The sequence below is a fragment of the Cydia splendana genome, chromosome 12 (genome assembly GCF_910591565.1).
Source record: "Cydia splendana chromosome 12, ilCydSple1.2, whole genome shotgun sequence".
In the NCBI taxonomy this organism is placed as follows: Eukaryota; Metazoa; Arthropoda; class Insecta; order Lepidoptera; family Tortricidae; genus Cydia; species Cydia splendana.
In genome coordinates this window covers 10,822,973-10,850,213 of record NC_085971.1, presented here as the reverse complement: position 1 = coordinate 10,850,213, position 27,241 = coordinate 10,822,973, and the positions used below count along the sequence as shown (strand labels likewise).

General features: G+C 37.1%; 6 protein-coding genes across 6 annotated transcripts; 2 read left to right on the top strand and 4 right to left on the bottom strand.

The window, feature by feature from the left end:
- Nucleotides 1–959: 959 nt before the first annotated feature.
- Nucleotides 960–2,839, bottom strand: LOC134795465 (zinc finger CCCH domain-containing protein 3). Its single transcript, XM_063767313.1, has one exon. The coding sequence runs from the start codon at nucleotides 2,837–2,839 to the stop codon at nucleotides 1,343–1,345; it is 1,497 nt and encodes a 498-aa protein (XP_063623383.1). The 3' UTR covers nucleotides 960–1,342.
- Nucleotides 2,802–4,138, bottom strand: LOC134795466 (U6 snRNA phosphodiesterase 1). Its single transcript, XM_063767314.1, has 5 exons — nucleotides 3,952–4,138; nucleotides 3,684–3,826; nucleotides 3,353–3,530; nucleotides 3,111–3,273; nucleotides 2,802–3,029 (listed from the first exon to the last, which is right to left on the bottom strand). The coding sequence occupies exons 1-5, from the start codon at nucleotides 4,047–4,049 to the stop codon at nucleotides 2,847–2,849; spliced, it is 765 nt and encodes a 254-aa protein (XP_063623384.1). The 5' UTR covers nucleotides 4,050–4,138; the 3' UTR covers nucleotides 2,802–2,846.
- A 934-nt stretch (nucleotides 4,139–5,072) lies between these two features.
- On the top strand, nucleotides 5,073–7,412 carry LOC134795525 (protein ecdysoneless homolog). Its single transcript, XM_063767412.1, has 3 exons — nucleotides 5,073–5,346; nucleotides 5,530–5,732; nucleotides 6,148–7,412. Exons 1-3 carry the CDS (start codon nucleotides 5,139–5,141, stop codon nucleotides 7,378–7,380), a joined length of 1,644 nt encoding a protein of 547 aa, XP_063623482.1. The 5' UTR covers nucleotides 5,073–5,138; the 3' UTR covers nucleotides 7,381–7,412.
- A 652-nt stretch (nucleotides 7,413–8,064) lies between these two features.
- On the bottom strand, nucleotides 8,065–12,884 carry LOC134795543 (dehydrogenase/reductase SDR family member 4). The gene is made up of 6 exons (XM_063767434.1): nucleotides 12,568–12,884; nucleotides 12,299–12,476; nucleotides 11,446–11,523; nucleotides 9,808–9,954; nucleotides 8,987–9,121; nucleotides 8,065–8,855 (listed from the first exon to the last, which is right to left on the bottom strand). Exons 1-6 carry the CDS (start codon nucleotides 12,702–12,704, stop codon nucleotides 8,685–8,687), a joined length of 846 nt encoding a protein of 281 aa, XP_063623504.1. The 5' UTR covers nucleotides 12,705–12,884; the 3' UTR covers nucleotides 8,065–8,684.
- A 1,310-nt stretch (nucleotides 12,885–14,194) lies between these two features.
- On the top strand, nucleotides 14,195–20,358 carry LOC134795515 (xylosyltransferase oxt). The gene is made up of 4 exons (XM_063767394.1): nucleotides 14,195–14,903; nucleotides 15,112–15,254; nucleotides 15,457–15,614; nucleotides 15,958–20,358. Exons 1-4 carry the CDS (start codon nucleotides 14,311–14,313, stop codon nucleotides 17,770–17,772), a joined length of 2,709 nt encoding a protein of 902 aa, XP_063623464.1. The 5' UTR covers nucleotides 14,195–14,310; the 3' UTR covers nucleotides 17,773–20,358.
- LOC134795500 (ATP-dependent DNA helicase Q4) lies at nucleotides 20,355–24,558 on the bottom strand. The gene has a single exon (XM_063767357.1). The coding sequence runs from the start codon at nucleotides 24,275–24,277 to the stop codon at nucleotides 20,402–20,404; it is 3,876 nt and encodes a 1,291-aa protein (XP_063623427.1). The 5' UTR covers nucleotides 24,278–24,558; the 3' UTR covers nucleotides 20,355–20,401.
- Between the last annotated feature and the right edge of the window lie 2,683 nt (nucleotides 24,559–27,241).

Genomic DNA, 27,241 nt, shown 5'->3' with positions numbered 1-27,241 from the left:
GCTTTGAAAAAAACGTGATATCTGCTCTGACCCCCTGATCATATTTTTCTTACCCCCCACCCCTCTAAACGACATGATTTCTGGACGACCCCAAAGCTCAACGCAGATGGCGATGCAATCCAATAGTGAATAGGTTCCAACTGAGTTTTCATATGAAATATTAATTACTAAGTCCTTGATTGTGGACTTTCGAACTCTTAAGCTCACGGTAAAAAACGTACCAGGTACCCATTAGTATTCATTTAAAACACACATTGGAATTGGAAAACAAATCATATAAAATACAGACAGATACATAACCATCAGTTGAAACCTATACCAAGCATTGAACTATTAACTATTACTACGTATAGAACCGGCACAGAGAGCCAGTATTTTGCGCCATGAGTTGTGGACAACAAACTATGGAAGCGGAGCGTGAATCTCGCGATATAAACGCGTAAGCGCCATGAATTTCACGGCGCTTACGTTTTGGTCGCGTGGTTCACGCCCCGATTACGACAATTTCATTGTTTGGTATGGCTTCTCTATATGCTGAAGTAATAATAACTCAATGTATCAAGCACCCTCTGTAACTGGCAATTATTACCTACACTAAAACCGGTTTAAGGCTGCAGGTACCTATAGCAGCGTAGCTAATATCAGGTGATTTTTCGGCTGGAGTGGAAAAAGGTCACCTTACCTCAACTATACGGTAGAATGGAACGACAATAACACGAATATCAAGTGCAACTCCAAAAATTTACAATTCTTAAGGAGCATATTTGTGACGTTCCATGCCTAGAACGTCCTTATCCACATGGTGCATAAAGACCCTTTAGGCATGGAACGCCACATTTTTTTCAAGTTAACGGATTTTGCATTATTGTGGTGTGGTGATGGTAATCACTCTATTTAAAAATACGTCAATGAGAACAGGGTGTAAAACTTTGAAATAATTCAGTTTACAATGAGTATGATTTTTAGTACCTAATTATCAATATAAAACAGAGCATATCTCTAAACATCACATACCTGATTAAGTGTAGGTATATGTTTACGGTTACTGAAAGTGTTGAGCACTTTAGAACTTTGTCATAGTAAGTAAACTGCAATTTGAACAATTTGCATTCACGAAAGCAAAAATTTTGAAAATGACAACGTTCTAAATATGTTCAACAATTTTATAGGCTGCACACTTTAATGACAAGTTTTCTTACAATTGAAATTGGGCCAGAAATTACTCTTTCAAAAGGGATATATGTAATATCATAACTATCATAAGTACCCTTCACAAAGATAATTTAAATACAACAATTTTTTTTTGTACTTACATTCTCCAAATTAAAATTGGATTACTTTACTACAATTGTATGAAGGATGGTAAGATGCCCAATTTACATCTCGTTGGTTTAATTTCCAAGTTTTCGCTAGTATTTGATTCCGTAACTGATTCTTTATAATATCTATTACCATGATCATTATTTTCCTGGGAAGACTGTTGGTTCAAGTGGACTTTACTTTTCCTTTTTTGCGTGCTGGTCGTATTACTTTTTAATGTATTCTTTTCAAGTTTATATTTAATTAACTTTTGTTGTGTCAGTTTCTTTAAAATAAGCTTTCGATTTTTATCTATGTTGAAACGTTTAGCGACATGTCTATTTAAACATTTGTTACCCTTTTCACAATAGCCTCTCATAAAATCAAGGCATATTTTGGCTTTTTCATTCAATTTAACATGAAGATAAGAACAACCATCTTTGGTACACATTCCTTTTAGATAAAAGTAGCAAGTCGGCATTTTTTTATCAGAGAGTTCATGTGACAGTAAGCAATCGTTGTTATGACACACACCATTAAGAAATTTCCTGCATATTGACACATGCTTCTTATCATGAAGAAACTCGCATTTTCCGTATGATTTTCGTAGGCATTTTCCATATTTTCGGAACTGTGGGCATGGAATATTGTTTTTCTTGTACACACCAGCAGCTTTGACTCTTGTTCGACTGCTTATTATTTTCTTAGGAGTACTGGACGTCTGCCTCTTGAGATGTGGCTTGCCTACACCAAGTGTGGATCTGACAAGTTTGTACCTATTTGTATTTTTGGTGGGGGTTTTGGAAATAACTTTATGGTTGTTGATAGTCCTTATCAAAGACTTGTGATTGTTAGAAACTTTAAAAGGTGTTACGTTTTCAGCTGGTTTTACAAAGTCAAGGTTCTTTTTGACATCAGTTAGTTTGATAGATTTGTATTTGCTAATTTTTATTGTACTTGTTTGTGGTTTCGTAATATTAGTTACTGGCTCCTCGTGTTTCTTTAACCTCACGAGTGAATAACGAGAGTGGGTCTGGTAGGGTTGTTGTGGAACTATACTGGTTTGAATGGAGCGTGCAATCAATGTGTTACTGCTATCTATTAGTGGGCTTGGCTTAATATTACCATTTGTAATGTAATTACTATTATTGTTATTTACAGACAGAACTGGTTTGTCCACTCTATTGGGTCTACCAAAATTAGGATTTGCTTTGTTGTTTTGAACTGAGTTATGAGATGTATGGCTAGCGGGTGCAGCAACTGTTGCTATCAATGTGTTACTACTATCCATGAGGGGGCTTGGTTTCACATAAAAGTGTGGATTATTAACATACTGAATTTGGTGATTGTTAGTTCCATTTGGTCTAACAAAATTAGGATTTATATAAATTTTTGGCTTAGTCAATGGTTGCACATTATGTAAGTGTTGATAGAAGTTTGGATTAACATGCATGACAGGCACATTCCCCACAGGAACATTACCACTTGGCCTCTTATTAAAATTAGGATTTATAAACACTTTGTTTCTTCCTTGTTCCATTGTTCTTTCACTGTAAAGCAAATTGATAAAATTTGTTCCCTATCTTACAATTTACCTTGTCCACTGTTATAGTTTTAAGACACTTTTCAACTTCTTGATAAAGAATATTATTTAAATTGTCTAAAACACTGGTTAGTTCTGCTTTCTTGTTACCATTAGCCCAGAGTATACTCATATGAAGAGATGGATCCTGAAAATCATAAATGCATACAATATAAATATTTAACTACATAATTACAAAAGACAAAGTTTTAGAATAAGTAATACATACATCATAAAAAGTTGGTAGCTTATAATCAGCAAGAATGTCATCCACCTTGTCCACAATTTTTAGTAGAAACTTGTTACTGAAGTGATCAACTGCTAAAGACACAAATGTTCTGCTCTTTTCCTCATTGCAATATATCTTCACACTTTCAAAACCCAAATCAAAGCTGTAATAAAAAAATATTTATAACCAACCATTATTTTAAACACAAAATAACAATGATTCTAAAAATTCATAAAAATTACCTGTCTATACCATCAACCGCATTTTGCAAAGACTTGGTAAATGGAGTTATCAGATGATACATCAAATTCACAGTTCTTGATAAACTTATATGAAAATCATCACACACATGCAAATCACTGGCAGGACATTCAGCTATAAATCTACTTAGTAATGCTGTCAAATTTTCTTCCTCGGGATCTGAAATTATAATGTATATTAAAATTTAAACATTGCAATCAAATAAATATATAATAATTATCTTTATTATAGTAATTATATCAATGAAAACTTGTAAACTAATTGACAAAAGTTAGATACGGTTATTTCGTTGTTTTTAAAATGAATACATACATCTTATATAAACATAGGATGCCCAGTTTCCTCTTTTATGTGGAAAGGATCGAGTGCGTCCTTTATGCAGGTCGGGGTCATCTACATGATCCTCTGTCCCGACCACTGGGACATTCCCCAAATTTGGTGTAGGTAACTTTAACCTGAAAATCATAATTTATTCACTTACAAAATGTAAAAACCTTTTTTTGATAATTATTTTATCTTGTCGCATTTAATTTAATCAAAAGACATTAAGATTGTTTACGTTATTAGTGTTATTACGTACTTCTTGGCGCTTACGATATTGTCCTTCGTATATGCGTCACTGTCTTCTGAACTGGATCCGTAATCACCAATATAAGACAAACCAGACAATCCAGACATGGGAGCTCATCTAAGTTATATTTATTTCTAAATTCTCATTACGACGCAGTGCAAATACTCAATATATTATTTTCTTATAAAATAAAAATAGAATAGAAATCATTCGTCTTGAAATGTCAAATCAATTTTTTTACAGATAACACATAATACAAATATCAAAAGGACACGCAACGAGATAAAAGATGAATAAAGGGATTAAAGGGCATATAGCCACTACAAACATACTAATGCTTGCACACCTATAGTCTGATAAACAACTTTGTCAGTAGAAAAAAGCGCTAAATTATTTTTTTTACGGGAGGATAACCCTTCGCGCCTACATTTCTGTAATGTGCCACTTTTTTCTACTGACGGAAGTGGCTTGACAGACAGGCTACAGTTTGTGAGTACACACGAATAGCTAGTGTAACCGGCGCCTAACATTGTTCCAGCTACGTGCATCGTATAAAAGCACCATAATACAAATATTTTTTTTACTTTTCTTATCTATACTCGCGCATCTATGCGCGTGAATCGCGGGCGAAGCCGCGAACGCGAGTGTGGAGTCGATTTCGCTGTCTGCGAAAATCGACGCCACACTCGCGTTCGCGGCTTCGCGCCGCGATTCGCGCACGAGTGAGGAGGGGGCTAGAGAGTGGATCAGCTACACTCTAATAACACGAGCTAAAAATTGCCTAGTCCAGAGCACACAGTCGCTGGGGCCGAAATCGGTCAGGAAAGCATCATCACTCGCCCCAAGGCCCCAACGTTTTCTGTTCACTTTGACGGCGCAGCAACTAGTATCACTTCTCTCTCCTCGCTCTTTTAAAAATGCCATTTGTCAAAAAAGGACAACCATCTGTTGACAAGATGAACTTCAAATCCAAGTCACCCCAGAGTGATCATCGAAAACCAAATTTTCGTTATTTGTTTTGTCTCTCTATCGCTCTGACACAAGTGATAGAGAGGCAGACTTCGACGTTCGCGGGTAGGCCCCCAAAGATCTGTCATTGTCATTACTCATTCGCATTCAATTCGGTTTATTGATGTGCTTAGAGGTTATAATTGTTTTGTTGTGAAAATAAAACTTAATGGCATTAAGCTAAAGAAATGACACAAACTAATGGAGCTAAAGTCGTACCACTACTCGAGGATTCTGTTGAGTGTTTATTCTATTCGGCGAATTCAGCAGATAATTTTAATTGGGATGCTTTGTGTTTGCAGTTAAACACTGCCATACAAAACTTATCTGCCAATTATATTTGGCACAGGGATGAATTCAGAGTTCATAAACCGATTGAGTTTGCTACAAAAGAGGGTAAGTATTAGTAATTTTGCTAGTGAAATGATAATATAAATCATTATACATTATCAGTCTCTTGTATAGAATATGTGCGGGAAGAGAAGAGTCGTAGAATGTATGGGCTCCCTTAGATTCTAAGACTTCTCTTTCCGCACAGACTCTAACAATTATTATATTTTATCCTTGTATTCCTTTCAGACATACCTGAACACCTTGCTAGCATCACATGCTTCGGTGATAACATTGAGGATGAGTGGTTCATCGTGTACCTGGTACTAGAACTAAGTAAAAAGTTCAAGAATATAATAGTACAAGTTCGAGATGATGATGGTGAATTCTTGCTTATTGAAGCTGCAGATTACTTACCTTCATGGGCAAATCCTGAGAGTACAGATAATAGAGTAAGTTATTATTATTATTTCTGTATTTAAATTAACATTATACAAGTACTGTAGTGTTCATAACGCTGTGATTACTGATTAGTTGAAGCATATAATACCTATATATTTTTGCCTACAATTTAATTTGCATAAAATACTTAAACTTTACTTTTACTTAATGTTACTTTAACTTTACTTTTCTAATTGTATTGAAAAATAATTGGGTTTGAAAATTTAAATTCTGTGAGTTGTAGATCAGCTCAATAACACCATATTATTGTATTTACAACTTGCATAGTAGCTTGCCCACACAGAATATTGGGCCTTTCATCAAATTTGACTTGCAAATATAAACACCTGTTAAGTTAATTAAAATAAGTAAAAATCATCAACTTTGTGTCTTTAATACTGAATAAGTATATAATGTTTGTTTCAGGTATTTATTTATCAAGGCCATATTCACATAATACCTCCTGATCTTCAAAGAGGTGCAGAGTTAAAATTAAAAGATGCCCTACAGATGATTGCTTGTGCATCCAATAAAACAGTGGCTTCTAATGCAATTCAAAATTCAATTTTAACAAGAATTGGAAATTACCCTGAGAAAGTGTATGAGTTATTTCACAGAACTGTTGTAAAGCTACCAGTGGACATTGCTGCATTAATTTCTCTTAAACCTGCGCTTATAGCCCCACTCGTAAATGCATTCTGCAATCATGATGTCCTAGATGCTAAGGCTTGTAAGAGCATTGAAATTGATGATTGTGTTATTATTGGTACTACATTTACCAAGTGTTTATATGCCATGCTAATGCATGCTAAGCCACTGAAAAATATTAACTTTAAAGAAATGAATGACAAGAAATGTGTTATAGGTCACAAATTGACTGCAGGTTATCAAATTCTGATGAACAAAACCAATTTAGACATATTTGCATCAAAACAATTTAAAAACTTTATGAGCAAATTGAATGCTAGTGGATATTTTAAAAATAACATTGAAGGCTCTAAAGACTACAATGGGCTATTAAAAAATGCTAAAGAATTTTATTCTGTTATGGAATGCCCTATAAATTCACAAGTGGCAAATGAAATTTCTAACTTGAAATTATCTACAGAATTTGCTCACACTAGAGAAGCATTGCTACAAAAAAAATCAACTGGAGAAGAATTCAAACTAGATGATGAAGATTGGCTCAAGATTGATCCAGATCAGTTAAATGAACTACTTAACTCAAGATATGGTAAAAGAACTAAATTTAGTGATAATGATACTTTGACCGCCAATAATATAACATCAAAATTGTCATCTTTTCTCATGAAAACATCTGATTTTGAAGGTATTGAAACTACTAAAGATGATTCCATTGGAAATGTTGAATTTGATCCAGATGACTTTGTCAATTCCGTTCAGAAGATGTTAGATATGATTGCTATTGGTAAAGAGGCTTCTGATAGTGATGAGGATACTTTAAGTAGTGGAGATGATATGGAGCAAGATGAAGAATTAGAAGCCATCAAACAAGAAGGGTTGCAAGATAACAAGACAATATTGCAAAATATCATTCAAAGTATGAAAGAAGAAGGATTGTCTGGACCTTCCAGTAATTTAATGAAATCTGTTGGGTTCCAAAAAACAGATTTATTGGACTCTGATGATGATGAGTAAAGTAAAATTAAACTGTATGCATATTACCCTAACCACACTTTAATTACCCATACAAATTACTTAACCTTCTGACATAACATGTTCAAGTCACTGAATCTTAAAAAAATCTAAAACATTTGTTTGGCTCATATGCTTAATGATTTAAATGGCAACTTGGACCTACATGCGGATCTGGCCGATGCTAGTCTATTCAACCAATTGATTAAAAATATACGACATTTAAGGGCCACTTGCACCATCCCACTAACCCGGTGTTAACCGGTTAAACCTGGAGTTACCATGGTTACCAGTACACTTTGACACTGGGTAACGGTTTAACGGGTTAACCCCGGGTTAGTGGGATAGTGCAAGAGGCCCTAAGTAAGTTAGTAAATATTGTTTATTGCACCAATAATTATAAATTATCAAAATTTATATTGATGATCAGCTTTCCCTACTTATTAAATGTGTTATTAGCTTAAGACAATGTTTTGCAGCATTATTTGGATTTAATATTTTTCGGTTTGTTGTTGCATTTACGCAAATGTCCCTTACTTACTTAATGGCGCAGCGACCAAAATGAGTCTTGGCCTTCGACACGAGTACATGTCCCTTAAGTTATTTTAATGAATCGTTTTTATTTTTTATGTAACGATGGAGAGCAAAACTAAACTTTATTGTGAAGTTATATTAAAATCCAAAATGTATCATTATAACCATACTTTAATTGCCACAGCCCAATGTACAACATAATACCTTTTCACAAGAAATATTTCCTTATAAACTAAAATGTGCGATTATAAAAGCTTCGAAAAATATAAATATCTCAGTATATTAGAGCATTATATGTGTTACAAGGAGTATACAGCTGCTTACCACTCGTAGGTGGCATTGTATGCTTACTTTTCAATTGTGCAACAAATTAATAGTACATTACGATACAATTGGGAAAAGTAGGGAATTCGCGACGATAAATTAAATCGCGACCGAAAAGAGTGTTTTAAATCGACACGAGTTGCGAATTACCTATTCGCACGTGTATCGTACAACGTTTTGCAGTACATATGGCCCTTTAAATTTTCGGCATAGGCACGTAAAGTGCAAATTACCGCACTAGTGCGGTAAAATAGCACCATATGTACTGTAAAAACGTTGCCCTACCTATTAAGGCTCCTCTTCACGTTGGGCCAACACCAACGCCAACGAGGGACGCATTTATGCGTTAGAGGGAGCAAGTGATATTGCTATCTCATTCTACCACATGGCTGCGTCCCTCGTTGGCGTTGGCCCAACGTGAAGAGGAGCCTTTAGCCATTAGATATAAATTACAGATGGGCGTGAGCGCCACCCGCCACCACGATGGTCTCGCCGGTGACATAGCTCGCGTCGTTCGACGCTAAAAACGCCACAGCCGCAGCTATTTCCGATGGCTTTCCGAATCTCTGCATCGGCACAATTGATAAGCTTTGCTCCTTAGCTGCTTCTGAGCTGGTAATCTGCAATGATTAAAAAAAAATATTGGTGTAAGTTTGATACTTAGACACATAAACACAGGCTAAGATAATCAATTATTAAACATAACTCAGAGTGTTTTATTAAAATGTATATTCTAGTGGTTTATACATACAGCTGAAGCAAATTTCGTAGCAACGATGCCTGGTGCGACACAATTAACTCTTATGTTGTCAGTGACGACTTCATTTGCGATAGCCTTGGTCAATCCTAACAATGTTGTCTTACTCACGCTGTATGCACCTAAAGGCTGAAAATTAATTACAAGCTTTTATTTAGTTTCACCTGACCGTTGTCTGTCTGTCTGTGTGTGTGTAATCAAATCTTGCAAGTTAAATTTGATCCACTTCCCGGTTTCCGATTGAGCTGAAATTTTGCATACATACGTAAGTCGGGTGACAATGCAATATTATGGTGGCATCGAGCTGATCTGATGATGGTGGCCATAGGAACTCTGTGATAAAACAACGAAACTTATTTGTGTTTGGGGTTTTTAGAATTGTCTCGATGAGTATTAGTTGCCAGTGGAAAAAAAAGTACAGTCGGCGATAAAAGCTTGTATCAAAAATGTAATTTTTGCCAAAAACTTATTTATTATAGTAGATATAAAGCGTTCAAATGGTGTTCAGGAACCGCACGTTCCATTTCGAATAAAACGTCTTCTCAACGATAATACAATTGAGGTCAAATAAAATTGGTTTGTTTTTTATATTCGAAATTTGAATGTACCTAATTGTTTACTAACAAAACAGCTCATGTTTAGGATATGTTTATGCTGGTCAAAATTTGCGGTTTTTAACGCTTCATAGAGGATTTATGTATGACATATGTGTAGACCGTGTAGTTGTCGTGTAGACTGTAGATATATTGTAGATAGCATAGACTATGGTAGATAGATAAACGTCTTTAATGACCGGATCAAAATACAATACTTACAGACATAGGTTGATAGCCAGCTATAGATGAAATAAATACGATGCTGCCTCCCCCTCGCTTAACAAGATTGGGGTAGGCTTCCTTGGCCAACAACCAAGAGCTTTTCACATTGATCTCAAATATTTTGTCCCAAACATTTTCGTCTGTCTGTAACAATAAATATTAGGGATAGGTAAAGATACTAAACAATAGGAAAAGACTGGAAAGAAATGGCAATAGATAGACAAGAATGGAAAAAAATGTTGGACAAATACTTAAATATATCAGAAAAAGGCGATTCGGGAAAGGCCTAGGTCAAAAGACCTTACGAACATGCATATAGAAATATTCATACATATAAAATTGTTAAATGAAATTAGAAATTGTTAAATTGTATCTATTGATGTACCCGTGAATGGGTTCCAGCAGGCGTTCTACATGACATCAAATCTCTCCAAACGGCCTCTACGTGTTGGATCCATATCCCCACGCACGCCTTATAAATGACCGGGCTCGAAAGACCCGAGAGTTTTAAAACGGAGATACAAATAATAATAATAATAATCTTGTGAGGGCGAGTCACCGTCTGCCGGAAATAAAATTGCATACCGATTTATTAGGCAGGCGTCCGGTTTTTTACCCCATAGCTCAGTTCTTAGTCCATCGCTTTCACCCAATAACCTAATTCATTTTAGATTCCATCAACTCTCAATAGTCCTTACACCCTGGCGGGTGCTGCCTCTGCGTGCGTCCCATGATACGGGCAAGGGCAGCCTCCGCTCGGTGTACCCCTTACATTTCATTAAAGTGTCAAAAGGGACTCTACGTGTTGGCTTCGGCTCCGCGCACGCCTCCCAAAGGTCCGGAACACCATTGTTCCGTGATGGGAAAGACATACAAATAATAATAAAAAGATACTAAAGAGAATATAAAACTTCACTATCACTATTATTTGGTACAGCCGCTACTTAAATAGGTACATCATCGGGCTCAGCACGGTTCCATTTTTATCGACTATCACTATGCGCGTCCCTTTCGCACTTACATACTTGTTAGAACGTGACAGGCATGGTGACAAGGGATAAAAACGCGACCGTGCTAAGCCGCCAGGAGTGTGTAAAAAATCCCACCAACAACTGAGGATTGAGGGTAGATAGATGTCAAGGTTAATTAATTCCCTAATGTATTTTTAAGAATCATGCAATTACAACTTCTGTGATAGTGTCCACTGTTGCTCCATCCCGCCTGTGTTTATAGCCAGAGACTATAAAAATAATATTATTTTAGGCTCATTTTTATTGAATGGCAACACTAGTTGGCGCCATATCTTCTCTCGGCGCTCACTAGATGGCGCCCTGTAGTAAGAATATGTCTTCTAATTTTGTGTCAAGTTCAATATTATGTTTGGAAGTCATTAATAGCAGTAAAGTAACAGTTTTCATAGACTGACCATGCTAACTTTGCACAAAAACTTGGCAGTAACAATGCATAGGTACATATATCCCTATAATCCCTATACTTGACATAACTTGAGGCATGAAATCTTAGTGTGGTCTGATGCTATGCACATAGCTATAATAAAAGAATGGTAGAAAGCTCTATCTACAACAATGTTTTTTAACACTGTAAAATAAAAATTTAACTATGTTAGTTGCTTACCTCCAAAACTGGTGACACTCCTGGATTAACTGCAGCATTTGAGACTAATATATCTAGGCCCCCAAATTTGTCATTAGCCTGGAAATATAAAATAAAATAAAAATTAACTAATCCTGCTGAAAGTAGGTAGGTGCAGATTTAGATTACTGGTTGGAGTGGCAAATTAATAGCTAGTTGGCCTCTTTTTAATATTATGTCCCTGCTAACAGACGGAGCTCCAAATACAGAAATGGTATTGGATTAGACCTCAGGAAACCTGATAATAACATAACCCGGCCCTGAACCAAGTAGCGGATGTCCAGCAAACTGAAATATGGACACCCTAAATTTACTAGAGATGGGTGTGTTGGGGATGGGATAGGGCTCAGGACTAAAGTAAGTCAAAGAATTCAAACATTTCAAACCCTACAGCCCAATGGATGGTAACAGGAAGAAGAGCAGAAAACTCTTATATACTAGTAATGGAAGGTTAGACCATTGAAGTGCCACATTACTGAGTCTCTGCTGTACAGTCAGCATCATATAGAAGGTAGCATCCAAAGTATTCAAAGTAGTAAGTTGCGGGAAACCGTTGGTTGAGGGCAGCGCATGACCGTTCGCTGTGGAGATCTTTGGGGGCGGCCTTTGTCCTGCAGTGGACGTCTTTCTGCTGAGATGATGATGATGATGATCCAAAATATTCAAATAGTTTGGTACACCATATAATATCAATTAATATGTATGGCGTAACTATTTGAATACTTTGGACGCTACCTACTATATGATGCCGACTGTACTACTTACAAGTTCAAATATTTAAAAAATATTTTGCAATATATAATCTGTAAAGTTACTCCTGTAAAATTAAACTTACAATATCAAACAATTTCTTCCTCTGTTCAGCATTCCCAACATGGCATGCTACACCCTCCACGGTAATTCCTTCTTTGCGAAGCTCATTAACTGCTTTCTGGACATTGTTCTCTTTTCTACTGCATATTACCACTGATGCACCTTCATTTCCAAGCCTCTTTGCAATGGCATATCCTATACTATAACATAAACAATTGAAGTGTGTTAAAAATATAACATCTTTTTCTACTTTCCTTGTATTCAAAATATTACCTAGTGGCATGGACTTACCCGTCAGTTGATGCCGTGACTATAGCAACTTTGCCCTTTAGTCGATTATTCAATTCAGCACTAACACTGTAGGGCTTTACTGAGGTGAAGCTTTTGCCTCCCATTCCCATTGACAATATTCCCAGGGAACGGATCATTTGAATAAGTATCCCTCCGTACGTACCTTTAGTTATCGTTAAATTAAGCAAGATAGATGTGTGACTGAGTACCCAGTATATATAAGACCTTATTTAATCAAAAGGAAATAATATATCTGGCTTAATGTACTTAAGAATGATAAGAATGTCATAACTTTAATGATAACAGGTAGCAAACAACAAGTGTTTTGCGACCTTTGCGTTCAAAGTTCATTTGAATTTTTCTTCGTTTCAAGTGTCAGTGTCAAGCAGTGTTGCCACCTCGGATTTTGAAAAAATGCTAGACTAATGTCTAGATTATGCCAAAGTTTTATGAAATATGCTAAAAAAAGTGCTAAAATGTCGCTTGAAAATACACACTTAAAATAATATGGTGTCTAAAAATATGGTGTATAAAAAACACAGTACTTTGTCAGTAGAAAAAGGCGCGAAATTCAAATTTTCTATGGGATGATAATCCTTCGCGCTTACTTTTTTTTTAAATTTGCCGCATTTGTTTACTAACGGAAATAGCTTGACAGACTACAGTTACGACGGTTACGAGTGTGCTGTTGTTTGGCAATATAGTCTGGCCACAGACGCACGGAATTTTCATTCGGTTTCCGGACGGTCAGGTGTGAACCCGTCGCTATACACATAACTATACATGTCTCGTTTGCACCTGTCATTCGTTTTGCATCCATCCGCCCACAAAAGTCAAAATTCATATGAAAATATGAACCACATAAAGCTCGGAGTAATTAACAATGGAGCCGCCATTAACAGGCGTTCCCCTCTGTCGAAAATAGGCGGCCAATGGTCAACCACATGTCAACCATATGTATGGACCTCCGTTTATCTGACATGACGTACCTATACATTTGATGTGCCCCTCCCCCGCAAAAAACGGCAGACTATTTTGTACCGAAAATTTTAGACATGGCGTCTCCGTTGGTTTTATCCTCTAAGACATAAAGCGATGTCGCATATTGTTGCTGCCAAGTTGGTGCAAACTTGGCTTGACTAAAATATGCTAAAAAATATGCCAGATGCTAAATGGAAAATTTTGATGCCAAAGCGAGTGAAAATATGCCAGATCTGGCATCATTTATGCGAAGTTGGCAACACTGGTCTCAAGTTGCTAAAGGACGCTTTACACTTGCGCAAGCAACATGCATATAAAAACCGTAACAGACTACGGCACGGCGCACGTATCGATCTGGATCAGGCATGAGGGTGGGGGGAAATGACCGAAAGGGTATGTATCTTTCAGTAGGAGTAGCAGAGAAAGCGGTATTATTGTTTGTCCTTGTCACAGTCTCACATTTTTTTTATTCCGCAAATGTAACGACATTGCGCTATGTGCTGCTATGTGCAATATTTTAGTATCATTACCATAGAAGCAAGGAAAACGGAAAAGTTCCTAAACGTTAACCGTATGTCAGCATCCAGGCCATAATTGTTAAAAAAAAAAAACCGTATGTCAAGTGTCAATTCTTGGCTGTGGAGAAAATGTTTTTATTTTATTGAGCTTAAATATCTTATTTTAACACAATAAAAAATATTAGTGACAATTAACGAGTTCTTCTCGTAGTGAGGTTTAAAATGAAAGTGTATTATAGTCGTAATGGCTATTTTTTGTCGCAGGTTTTATTACAAGTATGGAAAGTGCTTATTGATAACAATTTTGATAGCATTTTTTGCTCAAATTCTCATCGCTATTAATTATTTCCCGTCTGCTAATGATAACTTACTGTACAATGCACACAAATCTTCTGCCAAGCAAGAGTTGGGAGACGTTTCGGCTCGAAAAATTGGACCGGGTTTCGACGATGACGAAGATTTCCCGGCGAAAGCCAAGGCTGAAAATAAACCTGTCGCCCATTTGCGGGTAGAAGAACTAGATTTTAAACCAATTTGCGAGATAAGAAGTCGAGAAGCGATATCTGCTATTCACAGGGCCAAGACACAATCTTGTAAGGAACAGATAGTTAATAAAACTTGCTTGATTCAGGGTGGAAGTTTTTACCCTAGATCATTACCAAATAATTGCCAAGGCAAAGGTATGACTTATGGAAAACATTTAGGTTGTTACCAAGATGAGAAGAAGCTGAGAATACTTTCTAGTTTTTATGGGAACTATGCTAACACTAATTCTAGGGTGGCTTGTTTGGATATCTGTGTACAAGCAGGATTTCCTTATGCCGGAGTTCAATATGCGTAAGTATATTTGTATGTACATACATACTGCATTATTTCTTGTCTTTATGCCTGTTTCTGAATAACCTACCTACAAACACATATGCAACACACTAGAAACACATTTTCAAGTTACATTCTAATAATTTGATCCATAGGCTACATAACTAGTTAAGCAATGATTCAATTAATGTTTTTCTAGAAGTTAAACACATGGTTTTTATTGCAGTTCAGAATGTTTTTGCGGAGAGAATGTTCCTTCTGCTTCAGCCAAGATTTCTGATGCTGCCTGTGACATGAAATGTCCTGCTGACCCCTCCAGTACCTGTGGTGGCTATTTTACAATGAATGTGTTTGAAACAGGACTTGCTAGTAAGTGTCTAAAAAAAACATTTTTTATGCATCATGGCTCAATGATGATGATGTGTAAGAGCTTTGGTAAGCACTCAGAAGGTCAGCAATAAACCCTTACTCAAGTTCTACTGTCTATGTCCAGCCACCCTTGCATATAAAGGTGTAAGTCCACTATTCTTATTTAATTTATTTTCAAACATTTGCTTGTGACACTTTTCAGAATTTAATTCAGTTACTCCAGCAGTTTCAAGCAGCACCAATGAGCCAGTCAGAATTATATTTCTTTTGACATTAAATGGACGCGCGTTACGACAAGTACACAGACTAATCAATGCTCTCTACAGAACAAGTCACTATTTCTACATACATATTGATGCGGTAAGTTATTGACTTGTTTATGTTTGTATGCGTAGCTCATTTAATGCAGTAGGCGTTTATTTACCTCAATATGGGTGATATAGTTAGTAAGTTTCAAAATGGCATAAGTTGTTTGTGATTATATGCATTTTATCAAATTCCATGATCAAGTTATATATAAGATTTGTAACATGTAATTGCTGTCTGTGTACTCCTTGTTTGTTAGAAAGAGAGGTAAACAGAGATTACTAGATACAGACAACACGAACCATACATATCAGTGATGGCAACCATTGTTAATTCTTTTTTTTCTTACATGTTCTATTTGATAAGTATGATAACTTTAAATAATTACTTGTTTCAGCGCCAAGATTACTTGTTCAGAAAACTGTTAGCACTTGAAAAACAATTCTCAAATATCAGATTGGCCAGAAACAGATTTTCCACCATTTGGGGTGGAGCATCTTTGCTTACTATGCTTTTAACAGCTATGAAAGATATTATAAATTTAGGTTGGCAATGGGACTTTGTAATCAATTTAAGCGAGAGTGACTTCCCAATCAAATCTTTGGAAAACATGGAAAGCTTCCTAGCTGCTAATAAAGGTCTCAATTTTGTCAAATCTCATGGAAGAGAGGTACAAAGATTTATTAAGAAACAAGGACTGGATAAGACTTTCATTGAATGTGAAACTCACATGTGGCGTGTAGGCGAAAGGAAATTACCAAGAGGAATAATCATTGATGGTGGAAGTGATTGGATAGCATTGTCCCCTGAATTTGTCTCTTACATAATAGGTGAACAAGATGAACTGCTGGCCGGATTAGACATCGTTTTTCAGCACACCCTTCTACCAGCTGAATCATTCTTTCACACTGTTTTAAGGAATTCTCATTTTTGCAATACTTATGTCGACAACAACTTGCATGTGACCAATTGGAAAAGGAAATTAGGCTGCAAATGTCAATACAAACATGTGGTCGATTGGTGTGGATGCTCTCCTAATGACTTCAAGACTGAAGACTGGCCAAGAATTCAGAACACTCAAGACAGACACTTATTTTTTGCAAGGAAATTTGAGCCTATTATTAATCAGGAAATTATTACTAGAGTTGAAAGTTTTATTGGATTAAATGACCATCACCTAATACAACATTTGGAAGCTTACTGGCAAAGCATTTACAACACAGATGATCTAACAGCTAGTACTGACGACACCCTATTAACGCATGCTGAAAGCATAATTCGACAGAATGCGAAAATTCTACTTGATAAGGGGTGCTCGTTAGATACTGATGAGATTATTGAAATAAACACGTATAACTTTGCAGATGTATATAAAGGAAATCTGATATTACATAAAGTATTTACGGAAAATGGAGAAAGCGTGTTGATGGAGACTTGGTATAAGCCACAAAAACATTTAGAATTAAATTTTGAAAGTAGTTATGTAGACAATGTTAAAATATTTAAAGTAAGCTCACAGTATGACCAAAAAGAAATGATTTTTAGAAATTTAGGTTCCATTTTGGGTCCTCTATCTGAACCAAATTTGTTGTATCGGTTTGCACCTCACTTTGACAAGCAGTTTGAAAATTTAACTGTTCTTTGGATGGATCCCGCGGGGTTAATTGCGGATATTAATTACATCCACCTAGAAGAGAATAATCTTACCAATTTTATCAAACCCAGCCTCAAGGTGCCACTGTTGCCTGGAGTTTGGAAAGTTGGTCTTTTTGGAAGTAAGTCAAATTTAATAGCATTAACAAAATTCCTGATTACACCATTACAGTATTTTTCGGGGAAAGAACTTTCTCACCAAGAAGCAAATATAATACACAGTGGGTCACAGAGTGCTTATAAAAACTTTTCCCACATAAAGCCTATTAACTTTTTGCCTGGGCCTGATGACAGTTTATTGTTACAAAAAATTTCTTCTTCCAATACCAAAAGAATACAGCAGGATTTGAGAGAGTGGATAGATGGATTAACTTCAGACTTTTACAATGTTTTAGGTTCATGTGTAGTATCAACTCGTAATAGTCCTGACAAAAAGTTTATTTGTGGTAAGCATTCATTTGAATACTGCAAATCCACAGAATGGAGCTCCTTGTCGCCAGATCCTAAAGGGTCTATAGGTAAATTAAACATTAAGACTGGTTGCCTGGAAAGGGTATGACGAATATAAATACTTAACCAGATTGATAAATGAGTGAACGTATGACGAAAGTACTATGAGTTGTGACGGTATAAATCGGTTATGGTTGTTAGTAAAATATTTGTTTTAATATGTTTTTAAAGTCGTTAGTTATATTGTAATTAAGCATTAGGTGGGTCAGAGACACCAGAAAGGAAGAGCTTTGCTCGTTCTACCTACCTTCTACATTCTGGTATGTGGACTGTATGTTGTAAAACGCAATATTAGAAGCGACGACAAAGCTTGTAGAATTAAACCAAGCTAACTCTGCAGCGAATTTGATAGCCTAGAGCGTGGAAGTGTTATCATAAACGTCAAATGTCTATGAAATTGTGACGTTTAAAACTACACTTCCACACTCTGTGCTATCAAATTCGTCGCTGCAGAGTTAGCTTAGTCTAACTCGACGATATTCCCCGTATTGACCTCAATTATAAGAGGTAAATTCCATTATAGTTTATTTATATATATAAAAAAATCTTAACTACCGTGATCATAAACATGGTCTGCTATCCCAATTCATTCATTTAAAGCCTGTTATGGTAACATTGGTTTATTGATTTATGATGATCTGATTTATAACGCCACTTTAACTTACAGACTACCTACTAAACTGCCTATTAGTGAGAAATGAAATAATTATTAGGGCAAGTATCTAGTTCGTTCAGTGATAATAAAATTATGTTCTGTAACATATTTCCATATTGATCATTTCTTTAGGTTGTAAAGTTGTATATAATAGGTGTAAAGTTGTATAATGGGCGCCGGGTAGGACGACTAAGGGGACTGAGGAAGGTGCGGGCGGCGTACGCCTGCCGCCTTACCCCGGCGCCCACGTACCGCGCAGGCGAGGACTCATTCTCTATCTATCCTATCTGCCATTACCATAAACAGGAAACTCAAATTTGTTTAAGTATATTAGTTACATAGTATTCTAATTTTGAGACATTTTGTTTACAGCAAAAGGGACCTTAAAGGCAAAACTGTTAATAATTGAATCATTAAATATATACCACGCATAACCGTAACAAACATTGGAAAACCCACCATATTGTCGCGCAATAAATTCCATTCAAACTGGTTTTTCAATGGCTGTTAGGGCCCATACGCACCTTTTTTACATTTAACCTATACGCGCTTAACCACCAACTGACCAGAGGGTCTACCGCGAAAACCGCAATTCGCAAATTGCGGGGATCTTTCTCCAATACTTTACTCCAATAAAGGCGTAATTAGAGTGACAGAGAAAGATGCACGCAATTTGCGAACTTCGATTTTCGCGGTTATAGCCCAGTAGGTATAGAATGGCGGCACGCGGGCACGCTGCCGCGGTTGCAACACTTGCAACTGCAAGTGTACGTGGCCTTATGCGTGGCGGGGCAGAGAATGTAGATAGATATGTGTATGTACATACTATATAATGTTTGTTTAATAACAATAACGAAGAAATGAGCTGCTTAATTAGATATCGCCATAAGATCCCGTTTGAATTAATCAATGTATTTTTATAGGCTAATTATTTTAATAAACCATGTTAATTTGATACAGTTATTCAGCTTAGTTATATATTGTTACTCTCAAAGTATTCAGATCAAACACCTAGTCCTAGTCCTAAGTTAAGTGGACGCATTTTTAATCTAGTCCGACGCACTAAGGGTGCAGTCACACTGGGACGTTCACCGAATGTGGCCGTCGAATCAAAGTATGATTTTGCCAGGCAACCGACATCGTTTTATTTTCATGCGGCAAACGACCCAGTGTGTAGGTAATAGAGATACATAGAATAAGGTATATTCGGGTAATTACGAATATTTAAGAAACTTCTGATTGATGGCTTATTATAGGAAAATAAATCTAATAATATAGAATCATTGGTGCTTCTCGGAATCACCCGAATACACCTTACTTATGATGTGCTATATGACAATATGTAAAATTGGGTAGCATTTTTGTCCTATTACTAAGTAAATCGTTTCCTATTATTTTTAATAATGAAATTAAGGATGACTGTTCGAACGAAACGAAAATGTTTATTTGTGTATAACTGATAAGTGATAAAACTATAATTTCAAATATACTTCTGTGTCATTAGGGTTCACTTTGTTATTCTTGTTTGCATAAGTACATATTTGCGTTACAGATTGTGAATATAATGTTTGATGTTTATTTGTCTCCGTTCACGTCCATCTCACAAATAGTAAAATGTTCGGGCGACTACCTAGAATAGGTACTGAAATTCGAAGATCGTCTTTCTCCATCTCTTTCGCACTTCTTTTAATGCATTGGAATAATTTCTATGAAGATACACTAAAAAGTTTCGATGTAAAGTTCCGTTGTAATACGCGTCGCCAAATTACCCCTTTAAGGGCCTATTTGCCTCTATCGTCCAAATAAGTAAGAGCGATAGAGATATTTAACGGAATTTCTATTTTCACTGCAGTCTCAGCCTCGCAACTCAATCAAAAATAGCTAAGTGAATTTTCGGCATTACAAAAATAAGCCTTGTAATCCTTATCCTTAATTTATGGGCCGGGTATGTTAATGTTTAATAAAACCAATATTATTTTATCAGTTTGTCTATTATTTGAAATTGTCAAGCATTAAATATTATTTAAACATTTTTCATTTGAATTAGCTGTTGTGTCGCTAATCGGATGATTCCGTAAAAATCCTCATGAATATGGGCTCTCCAAAATTTACACCTGCCCCAAACGATAGCCGGAAAGTTTGGTGAAGATATACCTTGAAATATTCTTGCTATACTACGTCCATTGAAGCTACAATCTCTATATGAAGCAATTAAAGCTCTTACGTCACTTATCACTCTTTCTGTGTCTATAGGACGTTCTTGGCATTCAATATCACTGGCAAAGTGCTCCTCCCTTTGGAAATAATTACGTATTGTCGACTTAAGCTCGTTAGATTTCGCGACAAGATTATCTTGGGATAATTCCTTGCTTGCCACAGAGTTGCTGCCAAGTTTAGTAAATGCTGCGTGGCTTTCTTCTAACTGATATAACATAGCTTTTTCCTGGATCATGACTAAGTTGTGAAGATCGTCCAGCATGCAGTCGAGTTCAGCTGGTGTGAGGTCACCTGACGCTTTAATCTTAAAGCCGAGGGTATGAAATTCTATCTTTAGTTGTGATCGTCGAGATGTCGCGCCTTCTGTTATCCACTCTAAATTTTTCAAATGATATTTTGTCATGCCACTTTCCCAACCTATGGCAGCAGCTACCTCAATAACATCAAATTCCAAAACACTTAGTTTTGATATATCTTTTTGCTTTTTTGACTCCATTAAAACAGCCATTGCTAGGGGAGGACAAGTTTTTGCAGCTTCAATAATTTTTTGCGGCCCTCCATAAGACGAAATTTTGCACATTGTGTAAGCATTATTCAGAACTTTGATATATTTCTTTGGATGCAGCTCTATGTAACATAGTAAGGTTGCAATATTTTCAGAAGGCAAGTCTAATTCTTCCACTGTGACATCAATTGGAATGCCAACCTCATGTCCTTTACATCTTTGTGCAGAATATGCAGATTTCGATGTTGATGCATCATTGCGTTTGGTGCAGTCACAAGGGATAAACACTTTTTGAAGTAATTTTCTGACTGTTGATCTATCTATTGTGTTTGCGTGGATATGTTTTAGCAACTCATTCTTATCGCTGCTGCTACTGCTCATAAACACATGACAATAGGCAGGTTGTCCATCCCTTCCTGCTCTGCCGACTTCTTGCACATAAGATTCAAAACTGCTTGGCATATTATAATGAATGATGCATCTGATATCAGACTTGTTTATTCCCATGCCAAAAGCTACAGTAGCCACTATTATTCTTAATGTGCCATCCATGAACTGCTTCTGAATTTTCTTTCTCTGAGCTCCAGACATGCCAGCATGGTAAGCTTCAGATATGTAGGACATTCTCTTTCTTTTTTTGTTTTTTGCTTCCATGCTAATCTTTCCAGGTTCTTGAAGGGATGATCTTAGCACAGCAGCCACTCTTTCACACTCATCTCTTCTTATACAATATACTATAATAGAATTAAAGAAACTTATACGTTCCGAAGTCAGGTACGAAACCAATGCCCTATCTTTGTCTTTCTCAAATGATACTGACAAGTACAGGTTATCAGGAAGGGCGGGGTTAGTTATAACTCCAGTCAGTCCATCAGGTATGTCAATATGACTAATCACACTTCTTATTGTTGATTGACTTGCAGTTGCAGTTAGGCCAAGGATGCATTTAACATTTAGCTTTTCTCGTAGCACCCTACAAATCATTAAATAACTCGGTCTGAAGTTGTGGCTCCATTGTGAAACACAATGTGCTTCGTCAATGCACGCAAATGCAATGGGTGGCAATGATTTGAACAACCCTGCAAACCCATTCGATGAGTCCCCTGATATTAATGCTTCTGGTGATATAAGGAGAATATTTATCTCCCCATCCTTCAAACATTGAATAATTTTCTTGCGTTGTGTTGGTGGCTGATTAGTATGTAAGCATCCAGCTTTGAGGAAATCTGGCATACTTAACACTTGGTCCTCCATCAGAGAAACCAGTGGTGATATGACTAAAGTAATGCATTTGTAGTGCTGGCTGTAAATATATGCTGGGAGTTGATAGCAGAGTGATTTTCCTCCACCTGTTGACAATATTAACAACGTGGACATACCAGCTAGTATACGCTTGATTGCTTGTTCTTGTCCAGGTCGAAAACATTTGTGACCAAACATAGCAAGTGCTTCATGTAAAGCAGTTGATGTTTCCTCACTATTGGAGTATATTGGTTTAACTTCTCTTTCATCACTTGAGGGTGTGTCAGCAAGCATTTTCAGGAATGACTCCGGAATAGCACTGGCTTCATAAACAGATGTACTAAGTTGTTCTGGGAGAGATAGTTTATTAGTTTCGTTATTAACAATGTTCTCTATATCTTCTAAAGAGGGAATATTATTTTCGTCATAGCTTTCTAATGGCAAAAGAGTTTCTCCTTTATGAGCTGTGCAATATCTTGCCATATGGCCTGACTTTCCACACTTGAAACATAACATCTTTCCTGCCTCTGGAAACTCCATGCCAGCATGAAGAGCTTTCTTGTCTTTATATTGCTGTTTCTTGTACTTAGAAAAATTTATACTTTTTTTGCCACGGACAAATACTTTTTTCTCTATGTTGATTCTTACAAAGTTATCATTTAGAGTGCCATTTTTTATTTTATTTTCTAATTTACCTGTAGCTTCAGTATCGTTTTCAATATTGTCATATTTAACTGATTCTTCCACAGTTTTCAGTATGTCTGTGACATTAGAATGCCTCGGCTTTACATTTTCAATGCCAAATGGCATATACTCTGCAATGTCAGGAGGGTGTTGTTCTTTAGTATCACTATCTATATTTTTAGGCTCTTTTTTCACAACTCTCTTTTTTCGTTTATTTTTAGAGGGCTTTTCCGGACTTTGACTTTTATCAAGTTCTATTTTGCTAGTTTTTGCAGGATCATCCAGTGGTTGTGCTCTGGTAATATTTATTGCATCTTCTAGTTTCCTTTTTTTAAGGGCTGGCTTCAGTTTGGAAAAAGATACGTCTTCCCCTTCAGATTCACTATTTTCTACAAAATCTTCACATTTATCTTCATCAGGCTGAGCCGCAATCCTCTCTTCTATTCTCAGCTTGCCAACTCGTGCATTAACTGGTACTGAAATATTTCCCAAACCAAATGTTTTAGGATTTTCACCTGGTGTTGAGGTTGCCATATCATGTAATGACATTCCAGTTGCCCTTTCTAGCCATCCCTGATTAAGTTTTCTAATAGTTGGAGTTTTCTTGAAATCTGGGGTGCTAGTGCCAAATGTTCTCAGTAAATCATTATTACTCAAAGTACTCTTGTCTGCTAGGACAGAAAATTTCTGATTGTCAATTTGTGTCAGTGTGGTGGACAAACTTTCAATCTTGTTCAACTCACTGTCATTCTCAATTTTGCTTTCAATCACAGACTGTGACTTATGCAATGATAATTTCCTAGGATTCCTCAAGGAAAACTGCTTATTCTGAAACAGTTTTTTTGAAAGCTTGTCTGTGAATGGGCTTAGCGTTTGAATGTTTTTCAAAGGCTCTTTTTTAAATGATGATACATTAGACAGTAATTCATTAAGCTGAGGTCCACTAGGCAAGGTGGCAACTAGTTGTTCAGTAGGAGGACTTAAAGTTTCAAAGGCACTTTCAAAGTGTGATTGATCCGGAGATCCAAGAGGCTCATCATCAATACATATAGACAATGAGTTTTCTAGTGCTGAACTTTTTAACTGAAAATATTTCTTGTAAGCATACTTTATCTTAGATGGAGCTTCTTTAATGTCAAATTTAGAAGGTGTTCGTGAGTGACTGTTTTTAAATTCGTTCTCCCAATTTTTAACTATCAATTTGTATTTGATATAAGCTTTGTCTTTTTTTATCGATTCAATGATGTCCATTGTAGCTGCAATAATGTAAATTCTACTTCAGCAGGAGCGAACTTTGGTGTACATTCGCTGTCAAGTCGAACCCATTTATGTTAAGGTTTCAATTAAATGATTAATTAATAAATAACCTGTTGTCCAGTGTCCATGATTAGATTTCAATATTTATTTGTGTAAACTTGTCTGCTTCATATTAAATTAACGTTTTCGTAAAACACAAGGCACAGTTTTCAATTACACAGAGACATTGCGTATGACTCTATATCAAACAAAATAAACATAAATCAGTTTTTCACAAATAATTCGCTCTTTTTGGCGCGCAACAACGAGTACCTCAGAAAACGTCACTGTCAAGAGTTCAAGACTGCCACAGACCAGGTAAAAAAAGATTTGTCTAATAGCCGGCTTAGACTCTCGTCTCGCGGCTCGGCTCGCGGCGCGTCTCGTGGCTCGCCTCGAGTGGCCTTGATAGTCGGTTTAGACTCTCGCGCGAGCCACGAGACGAGACGCGAGTGTGAACGGTAGGCTCGTGACTCGTCTCGCGGCTCGGCTCGCGCTCTCCTGGCTCGCGTGGAGGAGCGGTTTTTTGGGCACGAGTCAAAGGGGCTCGCGCGGGACGCGCGCTTGCGTTCACACTCGCGTTCGACTTGTCATTCGATTATAAACCTTATGCCGTGCCGTTAGTGTTTAAAATATATTAGCTCGACGAGCTTACGAGCTATGAGACGAGCCTCGAGCCGAGCCACGCGGCGAGAGTGTAATCATTAGCTCGACGGGCTCATGCGCTCAAGGCCACGCGAGGCGAGCCACGAGACGCGCCGCGAGACGAGCCGCGAGCCGAGAGTCTAAACCGGCTATGAGCGCATGAGCCCGTCGAGCTAATGATTACACTCTCGCCTCGTGGCTCGGCTCGAGGCTCGTCTCATGGCTCGTAAGCTCATCGAGCTAATATATTTTAAACACTAACGGCACGGCATAAGGTTTATAATCGAATGACAAGCCGAACGCGAGTGTGAACGCAAGCGCGCGTCCCGCGCGAGCCCCTTTGGCTCGTGCCCAAAAAACCGCTCCTCCACGCGAGCCAGGCGAGCGCGAGCCGAGCCACGAGACGAGCCGCGAGCCCACCGCTTACACTCGCGTCTCGTGGCGCGGCTCGCGGCTCGTCTCGTGGCTCGCGCGAGAGTCTAAGCTGGCTATATCTGAAATTCCATATCTATAAGTTGGCAGCTCTGCTATAAAGAAAGGCTACACGAGTTAAAATTTATGGGCTTAACCAAGGGCCCAACGTTTTCTGTTCTCTTTCACGGCGCAGCAACTAGTATCATTTTCTCTCTCCTCGCTCTTTTAAAAATGCCGTTTGTCAAAAAAGGACAACCATACTGTTGACAAGATGGACTTCAAATCAAGTGTTGCCTTTTTTGATGCGCCCAGGCTGTGTATGTGTGCGTAAAAGCGTATATGTGTGCTCTTTTAGGGATGTGAAAAGTCGATTTTAATCATGTTATATATCGATAAACGCTACACAGCGGAACGAAATAGCGATTAATTGGAGCTTCAATATCTTCGTTAAACATGAACATAATTGAAATGCCAATGGATAATGAATATATTATAATGTAATAAAATAATTCAATTATTGCGGAACTCATATTTTAGGGGTCATCCATTAATTACGTCACACGAATTTCTAGGTTTTTTGACCCCTCCCCCCCTTGTCACATTTGGTCACATTTGGCAAACCCCTCCCCCCTAGTGTGACGTCACATTTTTTCTACGAAATCGCCAAATCGAATTAAGTAAGTACCTAAGTATTATTAATATTTTATCAAAATATTTTTGACGATATAAATATTATTAATTTTATAACCCAAAACTGCTTAGGAAAGAAAATTAAAAGAATAAAAACGATTATCGTTTTAAAAACTTGTTATTTAAATGTACAGCGAATGAAATAATAAAAAAAAAAAAATTCGGTTACTGATGAAGTTAAAGTGACGTCACAAAGTTTGTGTCTCCCCCCTCCCCCATGTCACAATATGTCACATTTTCTTGACCCCCTCCCTCCCCCTAAACGTGTGACGTAATTAATGGATGACCCCTTAGTAGGAATTTATGTATTTTAATTAAATATCTGAACTTTCCCTTGGTTTCCTGCTGGGGCGTGACGATAAAATTGTGATCTGATAACCACAATAAAGAATAAAAGCGTTTTTGTTAATTTTAGGTATCGTTAAACCTTTGAAGTAAAATTAAAATTGCAAGAAATGTCGATAGTTTATCGATATGACTTTATCGACATGGCTACAGCAAGGTGGGCCTCAGGCCCCGTTCGCACGACAGCTTTTTCAACGCGCGTTAAAAAAGCGTTTGAATGACACAAATGGATAACCATTTATGTACGACAGCGGTGGCGCTTTTTATCCAGTGTTGTTGGATTTTAGACTTTAAACTTTGGTCGATAAGTCGAATTTAGAGTGCGAACAGATTCAAGCGCTTTTTTAACGCGCGTTGAAAAAGCTGTCGTGCGAATGGGGGCTCATTGTTAATCGTACACTAAACAAAAGTGGCAACAGTGACAGCTCGCTGAGACGGGATCTCTATATATTAAATCTATGGGCTTAACACATTCACTGCCCCCGACGCACATGTGCGTCCACCGTCATACAAGTTTGTTCCTAGGCCACGCCCCCTGGCAGTGAATGCGTTAAATTATACCTTTTTATCGGCCATTTTCTGCTATCTTGCTTCTAGGACAGGGAAATAAAATAACATATAGCTTTCTTTGTCTTTCTCAGCAAAATGTATCTGAAGCGTAGTACTATTAATTATTCTGTGCTGAAGCAAAGGTATTATAGTGCTAATAGACGGGCGTACCGGACTGCAACCTTTGATGGTCAATCGTGAGGTAGAAATTATGACGTATAAAATAACACTTGCACTGCGTATGCTATCAAAATCGTTGCAGACTTTTGCTTGGTA